This window comes from Wyeomyia smithii, chromosome 1, assembly GCF_029784165.1.
Source record: "Wyeomyia smithii strain HCP4-BCI-WySm-NY-G18 chromosome 1, ASM2978416v1, whole genome shotgun sequence".
Classification (NCBI taxonomy): Eukaryota; Metazoa; Arthropoda; class Insecta; order Diptera; family Culicidae; genus Wyeomyia; species Wyeomyia smithii.
Window position 1 is genome coordinate 1857 of NC_073694.1, and position 15770 is coordinate 17626.

Here is a 15770-nt window from a genome sequence, read left to right on the forward strand (position 1 = left end):
CGAAATTCAGCGATAGTTTCGCGTTACAAAATGTATCGGGTTGCAGTACATGATACAACTATCCAAATTGTTGAACCAACCCATCATAAGAAAGTACATTTAGTTGACATTATTTACGACCTGTTTAATCATACGCTCTTCAAGCCAATTTCCAATATCCAGGCTAAAATGTACGCCAAAGTCGGTTCCTCATGGTGTCGCGTTACGCTGGAATGTGTCTATTATGTTTGAAAATGTGAAATCATGCTATGAAAAGAACCATATTCCGAACATTACTTAAGCTGGACCAATTTCAACGAAAGTAGTGTCAAGCGAAAGTTCTAGTTTCCCCATAAAACTCTATTTAATTTTATTGTAATTGGACTGTAACTTTGTCTGTGATGAATCAAAATCGTCAACGCCACCACCGATTCTAAGCCTAAAATCGTAATCAGTCAGCTTCCGGCATGTCATATCATAAAAAAGCTGCGCATAATATTAAGCATTGTATAACGATTTTTGACTTGGTTGAGATACATTTACGATAATTTTCATTCATTGATATACGATTCGTAGTTGAATAGGAGTGCATCATAGAAACGTCTAGTTTAATGTTTTTGCTCTTTTCTGTTTTCTTGCTTGTGTTTGCTCTAGATACGAAAAACTCGTCGTTGCTTCTATTGCACGCAGAGTTGTTACATATATTGTGAAGAGTTTTTTGCTTCGATTATATAATTTTTTTGGATGATTACCAGATGGATAATGACCCACCCAAGAGGCGCAAAAGCTGAACCTCAACCGAAACAGCAAAATATGGTAAAAATCCGGCCGATATTGACAAGGGATAGGAAAGGGCATTGCCTCGTTTTTGCCTTGGTTGAGATACATTTACGATAATTTTTATTCATTGATATACGATTCGTGGTTGAATAGGAGTGCATCATAGAAACGTCAAGTTTAATGTTTTTGCTCTTTTCTGTTTTCTTGCTTGTGTTTGCTCTAGATACGAAAAACTCGTCGTTGCTTCTATTGCACGCAGAGTTGTTACATATATTATGAAGAGTTTTTTGCTTAGATTATATAATTTTTTTGGATGATTACCAGATGGATAATGACCCACCCAAGAGGCGCAAAAGCTGAACCTCAACCGAAACAGCAAAATATGGTAAAAATCCGGCCGATATTGACAAGGGATAGGAAAGGGCATTGCCTCGTTTTTGGTAGAGAATGAAAATAATTATTTTCGATGACATTTTTATTAAAAAAATATCGCGTTATTGCTTATTAGTGATTGATGCTTATTAGTTCATCGATGCGAGAGTCGAGACGTCGAAGCTGCTGAAGGAGACTTGTACAGAAGAGAATCGTTTTTTACACGTATCGATTTTCGAGTCATACGAGTCGCTCGAATAAGAGAGGCGTACGACGTACAGTTGTACGCTGCTTGAAAGACAACTATACACATTTACCTAATATTATAAAAAAAAAATGTCGACAGTTCGACACCATGCTCGGTCGAATGAAAACTAAAATCAAAATTTTGAAAAAACACTGAGTAAATACTCATTTTAATTCATACAGCTTGTCATCATCTACCTGCAAAATTATCGACATACTTTGGATGATTTTTAAATCGAGAATGCATTCATGGCGTTTGTCAATTTTTTTCATCGATTCTCCGTTTTTATCTCTTCGACGATTTTCACTGTCAGCGATGTCAACTTTGCAGATGCGTATGGAATTTTTGGGCTGTTTGATGACCAGCTGGAAGCTGAGTGATACTACTAAATATGTTGGTCCCACAGCTACAGTAATCGTACTAAATAGAATAATCTTAATGATTACTTTCAAGACTATATTACTTGGTATTTGTTATTGCAAGTGTTAGTCGAGAAGAGATGGCTCACTTCAAACAAGCAAGATTTTCGTTTTTATGTACCTTTTATTTAACATTGATACTCGGACACATTACTTCTTCCCATAATTTGTCAAATGGATCTAAATTGTGATATTCGCTGTCAATAAAAGCAACCGCCACTTATACTACCCGGGTACAGAGAATGCCCTTCCCGCTATTCCAGAAGTTTTCAAACGTTATTTTCTAATTTGTGGTCCAAGAATTTCACAGTAAAATAGTTGGCCACGCTGTTTGCGTTGAAATTATCTCTCTCTCTCTCTCTCTCTCTCTCTCTTTATTCATCCGTGCTGAAGGATCACATTCAGATAGCAGTAGCTCTGATGGTAAAGTCGAGTCAGATAGAAAGAAAAGTGTAAAAAGGAAAGTCGCATTTACGGACCGATCGTTCTGTGGGAGCGTTTGGTTAATATTTTAATTTTGTGCTTTACTTTTGGAAGATCATATATACTGTAGAAATCGGTAGTACAATTGCTGACTCGGAAATAATCTCATTTCTTCGATTGGTGACTGGTGGCCGATGTTTACTGATATAGTTTAATGCAAAAGTCGCCCCATTTTGAGGTCAAAAGTGCAGTCATCAGTTGGAAACACGGACGCATAGGCAGTGGCTCTGCTGTCATAGAAAAGACAAAGAAGAAAAAAGGAACGGTTTGTGGACGAAACAAGCAGTAAAGAGTAGGAAGGAAAAAAATCAGTAGGCGCTTTATTGCCAGACGTGAAACTCCATTTTTTTTCTTTGCGGTCGTCTGTCTCTCTCTCTCTTTATTGCCTTCTCGCGTTGCTGTCGACGGCAGCAGAGCAGTCTAGAGAGTCAGCAATCTCTCGTAGTTCGATACGTCTGGGAAGGATAGGAAGCAGGCAAATAAAAATACTACGAATAGTACAACTACGACGACGTAGGTGAAGACGGCGACTCAGGCAGCATTGGATTGGAGTAGTGGCACCAGCCAGTCAGCCGGAGTTTATGTGTGAGCATGGAAAGGAGGGCGGGGGAATTTGTTTTAGTGGTGAACTAGAATAGCAAAAAGAGACAGCGGTGTCGTCTAAAGTTGATTAATCAAGTAAAATATGTAAGCTCGGTCGAGTCTGCACTGGATTTTAAGTAACAATCGGAAACGGAACAGAGAAAATGAAGTAAAAATATTGTTCACATAGTGATTGATTGTAGCACTCGTGCACAAAAACACTTGCACATGCAGCTTCGATGAAGGCGATGGAAAAGGAAGGAATTGAAAGCATTAGACAAGAATCGTGGTACGAGGAAAACGAAGCATAATGAAGCCATAACACCTACGTTCACCATCTGCTCGGCAAAAAGCTAAAAAACTGCTAGATCCGGCGGGAATATTTCAACAGAAGGGCACATGAATCTGAGATATTCTTCGAAAAAAGCCTTTGACAGGTTCGTGAAGGTTGAAAAATTGTCCAGTAAATCAAAATATTTACATAACACCATCGTAGTGTCCAAAGTGCATAGGTTGTTCGAATAAATGATGTGTGTTTCTTATTCCTTTGCAACTGTGTGTGTAATATACTTTGTATCTGAAAAAATACGTCAAAAAGTGTTCAAATAATAAAACGCTCGAATTAACCCAAACACTAATAGGAGCTCGAGATATAAAAAACGGTAATAGACGGAAAATAATCCAGCAGACGGAATAACATAGCTTGTGGAAATGAGTAATTACTGCAACAGCGATGGAGTGAAACAAAAGATGAACTATTCGATATATTTATTTGCACCAATAAATTGGAAAATTTCGATGTAGATGATCAATCAACAGGAAAATTGTTCTCTTTGTTTTCGTTTGGTTTTTACCTTAGTTTTGATTCTCTACTACCATGCGAAAATTAAGTGTTAACACTGGCATGTCACGACAATCCAAATCAGTGCCGCAAGCGAAAAAGGTGATGCCACCGGCTATTCCGGATGTGTATGGTAGAGTTGGTGGAACTAGCGCACAAGCGGCTACTTACGCAACGTCTGTCGCTGTCAGCAGCGGCAGTGGGGTGGACGATAACAGTTTTCTTATCCAGCAGGAAGCACCATCATCACTCATGATTCGATACGATCATACGGACTTTGCCGATGATCAAGGAATTGATCTCACTCAATCGCCAGGGCGGGACAGTCCCATCAGTTTATCTGGATCAGCTGGTTCCGGCTCGCGCCATTCGACAGCCAGTTTAGACTCTGGACGTGCTTCCTCCTATTTGACCGGGGCGTCAACATCTTCCAACCGTAGTGCCGGTGGTTATGGGATTCTCTCATCACCGCGCTGTTCGGTTAGTTCATGCTCGATTGGCAGTGGAAATCGATTGAGCAACCATTCGAATCGCAGCGATCACGACATTATCTCGGAATGGCTAATGGAGATCCATTTTCACGAGTATACGTATCTATTTCTGGAGGCTGGTTATGATCTGTCGACCATAGCGAGAATGACGCCAGAGGATTTAACTGCTATCGGCATTAAACAGCCGAATCATCGAGAAAGACTGAAGCGACATATTGACGCGCTAAAACTACCTGACGCTTTGCCTAATTACGTCCCGGGCTCGATCGAGGAATGGCTTCGGCTACTGCGGTTGGAAGAGTACGTGCAACCACTGTTGGCACAAGGTTATGAAACTGTGAATGATGTGACCCAGCTAACTTGGGAAGATTTAGAAGATGTAGGAATAGTAAAACAGGGTCACCAGAAAAAGATTCTTCTAGCTATTAAACGTGTGAAAGATATCATTAGTGGCAAATTAGGTGGTTCATATAGTGCTCCGGTAGGTTTGGCGTTACTGCAACCAACTACTACGGCATTACACTGCCAACCGATTCGAGCTCCATTTGATGAATCCCTAGAACCTAAACAACTAACTTATTCAACGTTTATGAGGCAGACATCCACAGGGAACGATCCGTACTACTGTTCTCAACAACAGCAGCAGCCACAGCAGATTACCTATCCTCATGTTCGGTTTGATGGCACACAAGCAATTTATCGTCGCAGTTCGTACGACGATAGTGACATAACACCCACAAATGAAATTTCTTCTCTTATGAGCAACGATCACCATGGGACAGTTGCCCATCAGCAGTACTTCCAAGGTGGTGGCACGCTTCCTAGACAACATAAGGGTAATAACTATGGCATTCGACTAACATTATGTCAGAATCCACTCAGTGCAACAACACAACGGCAGCGACCAATAGCAAAAATTGTAGCAAACAACCTTAAGCTGGCGCCATCTTCGGACGGTGGCCCAGCTCCTTATCCAAATCCAATGATCGGCCACATTGATAATGTTGAAATGGCCACTGCTGCGCTGGACGCCATGCATTTTTCGAATTATTCATCCTTCAATCCTCACCCGCTTAAATACAACCATACACCCGCTACTCAACAGCCTCAACCGATCTATCATAATCAAATAATCCTTCAACAGCAACAACAACAGCAGCAGCAGCAACAACAACAGTTCTATTCTAGTTATGCTGGGCAGACACATCAAACTACGGTAGAAATTCACAAAACCCAGCACGATAACAAGAGTAATTCCAGCTTGGAATCAATCGATCAGATTCCTTTCGCAAATGAGAACGCGGGTACAATTAAACAACGTTCGATGAATCGGACAGAGCATCATCCGATGCATACGACGCTCTCGCACTCTTCGTCCTCCACGTCGTCGTCCTCATCCACAGGATCGATAACAACGACATTGGCTGGTTGCATACAGCAATTGTCTCCTCCTCAAAATGGCGATCAGCAGCCAGTATCAGGTCAACCGGCCAACTGCTCGAAAATTGGTTCCGTATCCGCATCGACAAACGTTTCTCCCACACAAGTTGCTCAGGTTGGTGGTGTAGTTGTTGGGACAAACGTGTTGAACGACATCGGTAATATGTTGGCTAATTTAACAGACGAATTAGACGCCATGCTAGAAGAAGAAAATCGCGTTGGTATCAGCGATGGAGAGTAAGTAAGTAATATCTGGTTATTTTCAAGATCAGCGATGTTTGCTGCGTTTTATAAGCTTTTGATTAGTTCCTTATCATGTTACAATAGAAAGATAAATAAAAAATATATATCTTATTATTTTGATCTGGTTTGTCTAGCGAGCCAAAAATTTGTTATCATGGGTTATGCTTTATCGATTAAAACTTTTTTAATGATGATTATTCAATTAACATGTACCATTTGATATTCCTGTTACAGATTACAGTATACTAACGCTACTGGTAGTAGCTACGAATAGTCTTATTCGAGTGCTAATATTGAAAGACTTGTGGTGCGGCTACCTTATCGCACCGATTCGTTGTACAGATTTAGCTTGGTACGCACATTAACTCTTAGCTGTATCAATAGCGCACTTATTTTAATATGTGTATGGCAAGCTCGATGCTTAATCGCACTTGAGGCAGAAAGCTACGTTGATGTTCGAAGCGAAATTTATTTGTTTCAAACGCTCTCTCAACAGTGAGTCTAGTTAATGAGTAAATTATTCTAAGTGTCTGGTCAGCCTAACTCAATATATATTACCAACACATTGATAAAGAGAACAAGTTCCCTTGTACTGTCCATGACGATCATGCCTCGTTTGATCTCACTGACATTAACTGTAGTACATGGGCTGGTTGCTTATCAGTATGCTTGCACTTTTGGGTAAACAGGGGCTAACAGTCATGTATATCACGTACGGCAAGAACTAGTGGAAAAGAGAAAGAGAAGATTTGCCAGTCATTGGACTAACAGCAGATAATGTTGACAAATAACGCTTTTTTTTTCTAGAATCACTGGTTACAAGTTAGTAAAACGATGTAAACTTTTCAGTTTTATTCCTAATGGTTCATTTTACCTAGTATAGAACTAGTGGAGAAGAGAAAGAGAAGATTTGCCAGTCATTGGACTAATAGCAGATAATGTTGACAAATAACGCTTTTTTTTCTAGAATCACTGGTTACAATTTATTAAAACGATGTAAACTTTTCAGTTTTATTCCTAATGGTTCATTTTACCTAGTATATAAATTTCTGTCACTGTTTCTGTAACACAGATTACCAAAGCTAGCAGGGCTTACTCTAATGAGATAATTTTTTCCGGATTAAGCATGTACTTTTTTTTAAAGATATGCTAGATATACTGAACTATATTTCGTGGAAATCAGTGCCTCGCAGGAATTACGTTTTGTTTAAATTTGTGCTTTTGTCAGGTTTGATGATTAATAGGAGTGATTTATTAGTTCAGTCCGAACAAGCAATACCGATAGTCCAGTTGGTCGAAGGTTGCGAATATTTTTAATAATACGATAGAAAAAAGTTCAGGTTTGTGATATAACAGTTTTTTCGTTTTTCAGTCTTTTGTGTTTTTCAGCTGTTATTGGTTTTTAGCCTTTCAAATTTCGGCTTTATGTTTTTGGCCTTCTATAATAGACCCGGTATATAAATACCACGAATAAATCACTGCATTCATTGATCGAGTTTAAAAATTGCAATGGGAAAGTTTGAGTCACTTTTTTTCTTATCGAAATGAATAGACCCGGTATATAAATACCACGAATAAATCACTGCATTCATTGATCGAGTTTAAAAATTGGAATGGGAAAGTTTGAGTCACTTTTTTTCTTATCGAAATGAAAATGACCATGTGTTTTATATTCTGTTCATCACGCAGACGAATGGCAATTGTGATAACTCATGAGCATGCTTTGAAAACTATTGTAACACATTGTCATGTATTTTCCTTAAATTGGTTTGCCTCAACTTAAACATTCATATTTAGAAATAATAATGATCGGTTTAGTACCACTGATAACGTCAACATTTTAGCTGCCTATATTCTTTTTTGGTTTCCGAGTTACACCAGAGCTACAGCTTTGGATTAAATGAGCCGTTGCGGAAAAGAGCAATGTGAACACATTGCTCGATGACTCGTATACCACTCTAGCAAGTAGCAGCAATTTTTGGAAAATCTTTCAATAAAACCCTTTACCACTCTATTCTGAAACAGAATAGTAATTCTGTTCCTGACAAAAATTCAACATATAACGAATCAGTTTTAAAGTTCGATTTTTAAAAACTTTAATAGTTTCCTAAGTTCAGCTGTTCAAGTAGATGCGGTTTATAAAAAAAAACGCATTTTTGAAGAAAAATGGTTATAGACTACTATGTTCCGCAACGGCTGTAGCCTACAGCAAATACAAATACAATCGTTACCAAATACCTTAAAAAATGGCAGCTATACATACTAATGCAACTACACTAAATATATCCGCTTTTCGGCAGCAAAGTGTAGTACAAAATCAAGATTTATGTCAAACGAGAGAGTGTATAAGATGAAAGGAACATAATAAAGTTTAAATTTCGCACAGCACCCCACTGATTAGAATAATTTATTCAATCTTAAACCACTTTACTAATTTTTCGTTTTCAAACATTGTAGCTAATCCATTACTAATTTCGGAGAACAGCGTAGAACAGTGGAAATAACAGAAGTTGGATACGTACAGTAAGCGAAAGGTAATACCACTAATTGAACACGAGCCTAAACCCGCAAAAATGTTTGCCGCCGAGGTTGGACTACAGTTAACGATCACAATCATTATTTCCATGTTTCCATTATTTCCGCAAGCTGGTTCAGTTTAATCTAAATTCTATCCTCTCCTGAGAGTCCTCAGCTGCCCATCAAATAGTTTTATTGAACAGAAGTTTCATCAGTTGATAAACTAACCTGTTGGTGCACGTATCGCTTAGTCGGGGAGGACAGACAGCTACAGAATAGTAAGAGCAACAGCTGAGTTAGAAGTTGAATGATTAGGTTTATTTTTTATTTTTCTGCCGATGATGGTGTCGGCCAGGATGACTTTTGGTTGAAAATTAGTTTCGAAAAACTAAAGATTCAAATTTCTGGTTGATTTCTAAGCAAAAGCCTGAACATCGATTTCAGAGGTTAAGAAGAGAGATAATTAATGATGAATAAATCATTCTCTTATGATGGAACCTCGACAGTTTTATTTCCAAAATATTTGTTTTATATGTATTCGTTTAATTCTAACGAATTTTTGAACGAGTTAAGCATCATATTCCGCGCCGTATGATGAAAGGAAATTCTGCTGAATTGTTTACAGCCGACAGGTTTATTTTATCATCATGCCACTATTTCAATTAACTCCTTTAATAACGAGAAAAATTTGTAGTATGCGGACACCTTTTTCGGATTCAAACTGTCACTTACCATAAATGTTTGTCTATGTTTGGCGTTAGCATCATTAGGATTAGTTTTGCTGGCATGACGCGAAGTATATTGAAAATAGAAGGTATGATAATAGGGTAATGATATATGTATTGAAATGGTAGCTAAATGGTTGGCGTAACTATTTTACAAGTGTTAGTTTAATACTGTACGTTAGATCGCACCATCTATTTTCAATATACTTTGAGCATGACGAACAAAGTAAAATACAAACATGAACGGCAAACCAATTTATGGGTGTCGTAAATAATAAACATTTTTTTGTGTACGGTAAAACATCGCGAATTTCGCGTGTTCGTTGTTTTCTGTATGTTTTGATCGCGTGAGCTCATCGTTAACCAAATGACAACACCCACCTTGTGAGTTGTTCTCTTTTTGTAGCATTCATGTTGGTTCATTGCTTACAGATCGTTGTCAGGCTTGCGCTGATTCCTGCTCCGAAGTGCAAAACAAAGCTACTAGCGATACAAAATGTGATCTATTTATTTACTTTACAATAATTTGTTTAATGCAATTTTACTTAAAAAGCGAATCACAGTCGTCCTATTATTTTAAGGATATACGAGGAGTTAGCAGCAACTTTGTTGGTAAACAAGCTATGATAGCAGCATGTGAAAATTTCCCAAGAAAGAGTATAACAAGCCACAAAAGCAAGATTCAAAACAGTAATTATTTGACCAGACATTCCTCTGCATAGAAGCGAACAAAAGATACCATACAAGCTATACGCAATCTCAAATCTTTGAACTTTTATGAAACAGCTACATGTTAACGCTAAGAAACTAAAAAAAAAACAACAACAGCAGACACGAGTCATCCATAAACACCAGTTTAGTACCAGATATATGAACTGAAACATTTCCAATAAATACTTATATTAATAGAAAAACAAACTGAACAAAACTGCGTACATACCGATATATTTTTAGAAGTTTCCAGCTCGCGGAATGATTTTCAACCTTATGCTTTCGTTTATTTACAAACAATCGTCCAACGCCAGACTAGAACCGAACACATGCGTACGAAATTAGAGTTTAAAAGGAAGAAGCATGAAAGAAGAAAACGGCAAAGAAACAAAATGGTTAGCAATATGTTCACAGACTGTGGTTATATAGTTAGTGCGTATGAATCCATAAAACATTTTCCTACTACCGTAAGCGCACCGATGATGAGTTAATAGTTTTCATTCGGTATGTGCGATCTCTATAATGATTCTATTCGACAAGAGAACAAATCGGTAGCAATACTCAGCGATAAAAAAAAACGAAGGATAGCATTAAAATGCAACCATATGCGTTAGGGTGAGGCCTTAGGTGATGTCCAAATTCACCCGCAAATAAGAGCACGAGAACATGAGCACATCATCTCCGGAGTAACCGAGAGAAATATGGTTTTCTATGTCCATTTTTTCTGTTCTAAAGACAAATTCGGCGTTGAATCCATCGTCGGTTGACGACGTGTGAAAACGAGCCGACGCACAGTGGTCGAAAAGGACTGAAATCAGGGCGAAATTAATAACTTCTCAGGGTTGCCTCCTAGATGAACGATGTCTTCTCGAAAGTTGATCGTGAAACCAGTGGTCAACTTTTGGTAATGGCTATGTAGTTCAAAATTTCACCGCTAGGGCGGCGCTGTCACTAACTTCTCAAGGAAGCAAAATAGAAGGATAATGTCTAAAGGAAGTTTGTAGAGAATAGTATTTTGAGAAACTCTTCCTTGTATATGAAGTTAGTACCTGATGTATTTTTCGAGAAATTTAGCAAATAATCTCAAAAAACTTGATGTACGGCTACTTATAGCATGTTGAAGAAGAAAACTCCGGAAAATCTCGAACTTCACGATCCAGGTATATCAAACAAAGTTAAGGTATGCGTAACGGCTATCAACATTTAGGTAGTTTGAATTTCAATTTTATGAGTGGCGTTCTAAGCTAACATTGCTTGCTAAAAAATGTCCGCTTGCGCGTCGCACGCTCGTTTTTGTTTTTAATATTGTGAACGTTTCGGCGAAAATTGCCCAGAAAACTTTTTTGTTCCAGTCTCTATGAACACGAGGGAACATTATAGTCTTTGAATGAGTGCGGGTATCGGCGGGGATACCATTTAAAACTCTACACAAAGTTGGAGTGCCAAATATTATTTTATACTTATTTTGTGGAGAGCTTATTCCCATGAAACAACTCTAAAAAAGGATAACTGAAGTTGTAAGAATGCTAAAGTAAGGCCTTATAATCAATTTGACACTATTGTAACCTTCATTACTACTTCTGCATTCTGTAATAATTCACCAGAGTAAACAACGTAAAAATAGACAAGTCGTGAGTGCACAAGAAGCCAACTTTCTCAACTAAGTTAAATGTATGACAACAAAAATAATACCAACATTCTGATGATTTTTCACTAGCTTAAACTCTGAAGAAATGATTCCTGAATAGGGCTTGCTCGATACATTAAGTTAAAAAAATGACTTTTTTCCGACTTTATGCAGTTCCAGACCACTGTGCGACGGAAGAAGACGGCAGCGATAAAAGTAGGGCAATTTGGCCGAAAAAACGCATGGCCTGGTGATCAAGCTCAATATCTTGCGACGTAAACAATAGATTAAAACTGCAAAACTTCCGTATTATGCACGCAAAATTCAGGGAGGCCCATCTCACAGATAAGTGGACAAGTTTTATAATTATAAAAGAATTAAAAAGCTATAATTGCATATCAGATTGATGTTCAAATTTTTTTGGAAAAGAACCTGAAACTGACGCAAACTTATCAGGATTAGCTTTAATTCTTAGGCCCGAATTTTTTAAAATTGTTACATTCGTGTAATTTTTATTTATTTTCAAATTCCTATAAATCATTAGCAGCTAGAGGTTTCACACAAAGAAAATCAGTCACATTGCAGTAGAATCTGACTTGTTTTTCAATACCTTTCATCTTGCGTAGTCGCATTGTGTTTATCACCCATTTTAGAATCAGGGCAACATTAACTAGAGCATCTACGAGCAGTGCATAAGTTAGCATGTGCGCACGATTCTGAGCTCGGCAGCGTCATGATCAAGCTGGCCGATCATTTGCTTTCAAACTGATACGGACCAGCATCAGCAGTGACATCAAACAAATCTAAACACGCGCTGCTGGGAATCACAGCTTTAACGCAATAAGCCGAATGAAAACATACGTACATTCTACCGCGACCGATGAAATGATTTATGACTTATACGCATTGAACATCACATAGGTATACCACAGAGAAATGTAACAGCTTAGAGTCGCACATATTCGTATGGAAATGTTTTTTTTTTTTAAATTTTACCATGAACGCAGCCATTTGTGTATAAAAGCACATGCGTGAGTCCGACGCAGCCAGTAGAAACTGAAGAGCGACTGTTGTATGGCTGCGTCGCCTAAAAGCTTTCCTTCCGGTACTTGCTGCCTTCTCAGACAAAGAACGAAAACAAATCAATGAAAATGCTTACCGTGTTTGTCGTATTAGCAGGTATAAATGTTGAGGAAGATACATTTAACAGTACCTACACGTATTGGACTGATTTGGCTCAAATTATCGGTATTTTGAATAATTACAAACACATTTTGTTTGAGGGTCGAGTCCGCTTAAAAAAGCGTATACGCATCGTAACGAAGCAATTTCAAATGAGTAATCAAAAAGAAAAATAGTCTATCATTGGGAAAGAAAATTAAGAAGAATGAAAGAGTATTAATCTACTTAAGTCATTTGTTGTAGTTTGTATGATAACAAACACGTAGAGCAAATCAAAACAGATAAGTAAATGGTAAATAATACAAGTTATCTCTATACATGGTTTAACGTTCAACGACTCCATTAGTGTAAGTTACGTCGAGATCGGTTTTTCGGCGATGCTAATAATGTCGAATTCGTTTTTGCGGCTGGACTGCACCAAAACTACACCCCACGTGCTACTGTTATTTTTTATATGGGATTTGACATTTGTAGTACGTGGGGTGTAGTTTTGGTGTAGTCCCGCTGCGAAAATGATTTCGACATATCCGTTTCTGCAACGAAAAAACGAATATACGAACAAAGCTGTCATTTTTCTGTATGGAATTTGCCGGCTTTTGTGTTTGTTGTTGGTGTTTTCAAACTACACTTTGCTTAACCCTTCCTCCACCATGGTTGCTCTAGAGCATTCTAAAGTTTGGATGCAAAAAAAAAAACCGTTCAAAACATCCACCAATCTTGCTCAAAATGTATACATGTATTCTTGAACAATCAATATACTGATTGTTTAAGAATATATTTATGCATTTTGAGTAGCATTGCTAGCTGTGTTGCTTTTTAGTAACCATGGTAAAGAGAGGGTTAATTCGCGTTTCGTAGTTTGGACATAGCTACACCGCGAAAACGAATTCGGCAATAGTTTGAGTTCCGTTCGTTGTTGTAATAACTTCTTTCTGGATAAGTGTAAAAGAGGAATTATTGAAGCTTTTCAAGCTCAAAACGCAGAGACAGCGCGTTTTTTGTCTCAAATTCTAAGATTTAAATGAAACTTATGATGGCTTGTACACACATGCATTTATCTTCCCCAGTATTCATTCAAAAGAGTGTATTATCAAACTGATTGATTTATCGCCAAAAAAATTAAAACCTGAATACTACTAAACTAGTGAAAACTGTATTTCAAATGCAAGACCGATGTATTCAATAACCTTCGATAAGCGCTATACCTACTGCCGTTCGAAGCGTAGTTGTCTCAGCACGCATAAGATTTGTGTAGAAATGATGGGCAAGACAAGGTTCTACGCATAATTTCCTGCAAACTTTCATGTATAAACTGGTACTTATTACGGGAATCACTTCACGAAGAAATATATTTTACTTTCACGCTCACTTCATTTTTTGAGACATATCCCCCATTCTAGGTGAGATGCCAAAAATTAGCTTCGTGAAGTGAGATTGACAGTTAAGCGAAAATGGGATAGAACAAGTTAAATAAGTTTCCTAGCTGAAAAAGTCCCAGAAAGTCAATTTTTTCCGAATTTTTTTTCTGGGATAACACCAGATCTCGACGTTTTATGCATCCCTAAGACATTTGGCATCTGAGTCATTTTTTTCCTAAACCGTCATAGTATCTTTGCCATTTACTTCTTGCAATAAATTTTCGTTGGTGATTAGAAAATTGATCTGTTCCGTGTCTTGTTACTGAAAATTAAATCCAACGTCATGAGATTACAAATCAATAGATTTTTAGGGCTTATCCCATCTTTGTGAAATCATTTCACTGTTCAAAATAGTTGTGAAATAGTTCCACGTGCAACGTCACTTTTTTCCGTTTTCACTTCATTGATATGACACTATGTAGGGCTGTATCACAATTCGCTCGGATTTTACCGATTTTACCGTGAAGTGACTCACGTGAAAAGCATTACTTTTTTTGTTTTCCACGTTTCCTATAAAAGAGATTAGGAAATGTATCACCATAACTTTGCATGTTATATTTTTCAATAAAATAAAAAACGACTAAGCTTTTTTACTTTCAGTGTATGTTTTTTGGTGATGCTTTTAAGTATTTAAAAGCTTATGTTGAACTTCGTTCCATTCGAGTTTTCAGGTTATGATTTTTTAACAATAAATTAGTCAATTTCTTAGTTACACTCGAAGAAGTGCAACATTATGTGCTAGTCAACATACCAGCAAAGTTTCATTGCGATCAGAGTTAGTCGCGTTCAGCAATTTTGCTATTTGACGTGAAAATGCTCTATAAGACATTAACATTGAAATTTACTTCCACTCTCTACAGTATCTGTTCAAGCGAATTAGGACTTCCTGCCGGATGATTTTTCCACGAGTATATTCTATGTCCAGTGAGAAACAAACTCGTGTTTGTTACCCTCAAAAGCGAATGAAGCAACAGATTAGAGATAATAATATACAGACAAAGGAAAATGAAGAAATGAGACAAAAGAACAATAGGCGCAAACTAAACATGTGGAAGAAATAACACACACAAAACACTAGAAAACTGACAACTAAAATATACGGTTGGGAAAGGTATTTTGTAGCATTTATTGATACTAGCTGTAAGAAACAACCGAATGTAGCAAATACAACGTACGATGTGGTACATTAAAAAATACATTAGCAAAAATATTGAAAAAATAGCGTGAACGGATTTACGTAAGCTCTTCGTTATTGTCATGACCATAACGACTTTTTAAAAACAACAACCATTGCAACAAATGAAATACAAAATCGTATAGCAGAGTAAACAAAAGTAGAAAAACCAATACTGTTTTTTCGTGTAGAGAAAAGGACGTAAAAATGAATCATTTGGCAGCAACTTTGGAAGAATAAAGTTAACGGTATTGAAACTAAAAGTTGGAGTTGTAATATAGGTTTTTGTATGTTTGTGTACGCAAAGAATAGAGCACGTGAGAAGTTCGTAGTGGAAAAATAACATCATATTGATACGAAACTGCTATCTATATATATCTATATTATGATTATTTTTAATATTATTGCTATTATTGAAAGAATTCGTGCTCGAGCAAGAATGATGTGTAGAACAGCAAACATTATTACAATTATAAAAATCTATACAACAACTTAACTATATGAACAATAAAGCATATTAAAAAAAGTGTTTTCAACAA

The 15770-nt window shown here is 37.3% G+C and overlaps 1 protein-coding gene across 4 annotated transcripts; it reads left to right on the top strand.

Moving 5' to 3' along the window:
• Window positions 1–2201: 2201 nt before the first annotated feature.
• On the top strand, window positions 2202–15770 carry LOC129721096 (uncharacterized). Of its 4 annotated transcripts, none has more exons than XR_008727343.1 (3): window positions 2202–5871; window positions 8335–8411; window positions 9552–15770. XR_008727343.1 is itself a non-coding variant. In XM_055673247.1 (2 exons), the coding sequence occupies exons 1-2, from the start codon at window positions 3740–3742 to the stop codon at window positions 8336–8338; spliced, it is 2136 nt and encodes a 711-aa protein (XP_055529222.1). In that variant the 5' UTR covers window positions 2202–3739; the 3' UTR covers window positions 8339–15770. The 4 variants fall into 4 exon arrangements, 2 of the variants coding, with proteins under 2 accessions (XP_055529222.1, XP_055529209.1); XR_008727342.1 differs by having other exon boundaries at window positions 2203–5875; XM_055673247.1 differs by having other exon boundaries at window positions 8335–15770.

Bases quoted from the DNA above. Each gene is read 5' to 3' on its own strand.
- LOC129721096 (XM_055673247.1), top strand. From the start codon at position 3,740: ATGCGAAAATTAAGTGTTAACACTGGCATGTCACGACAATCCAAATCA.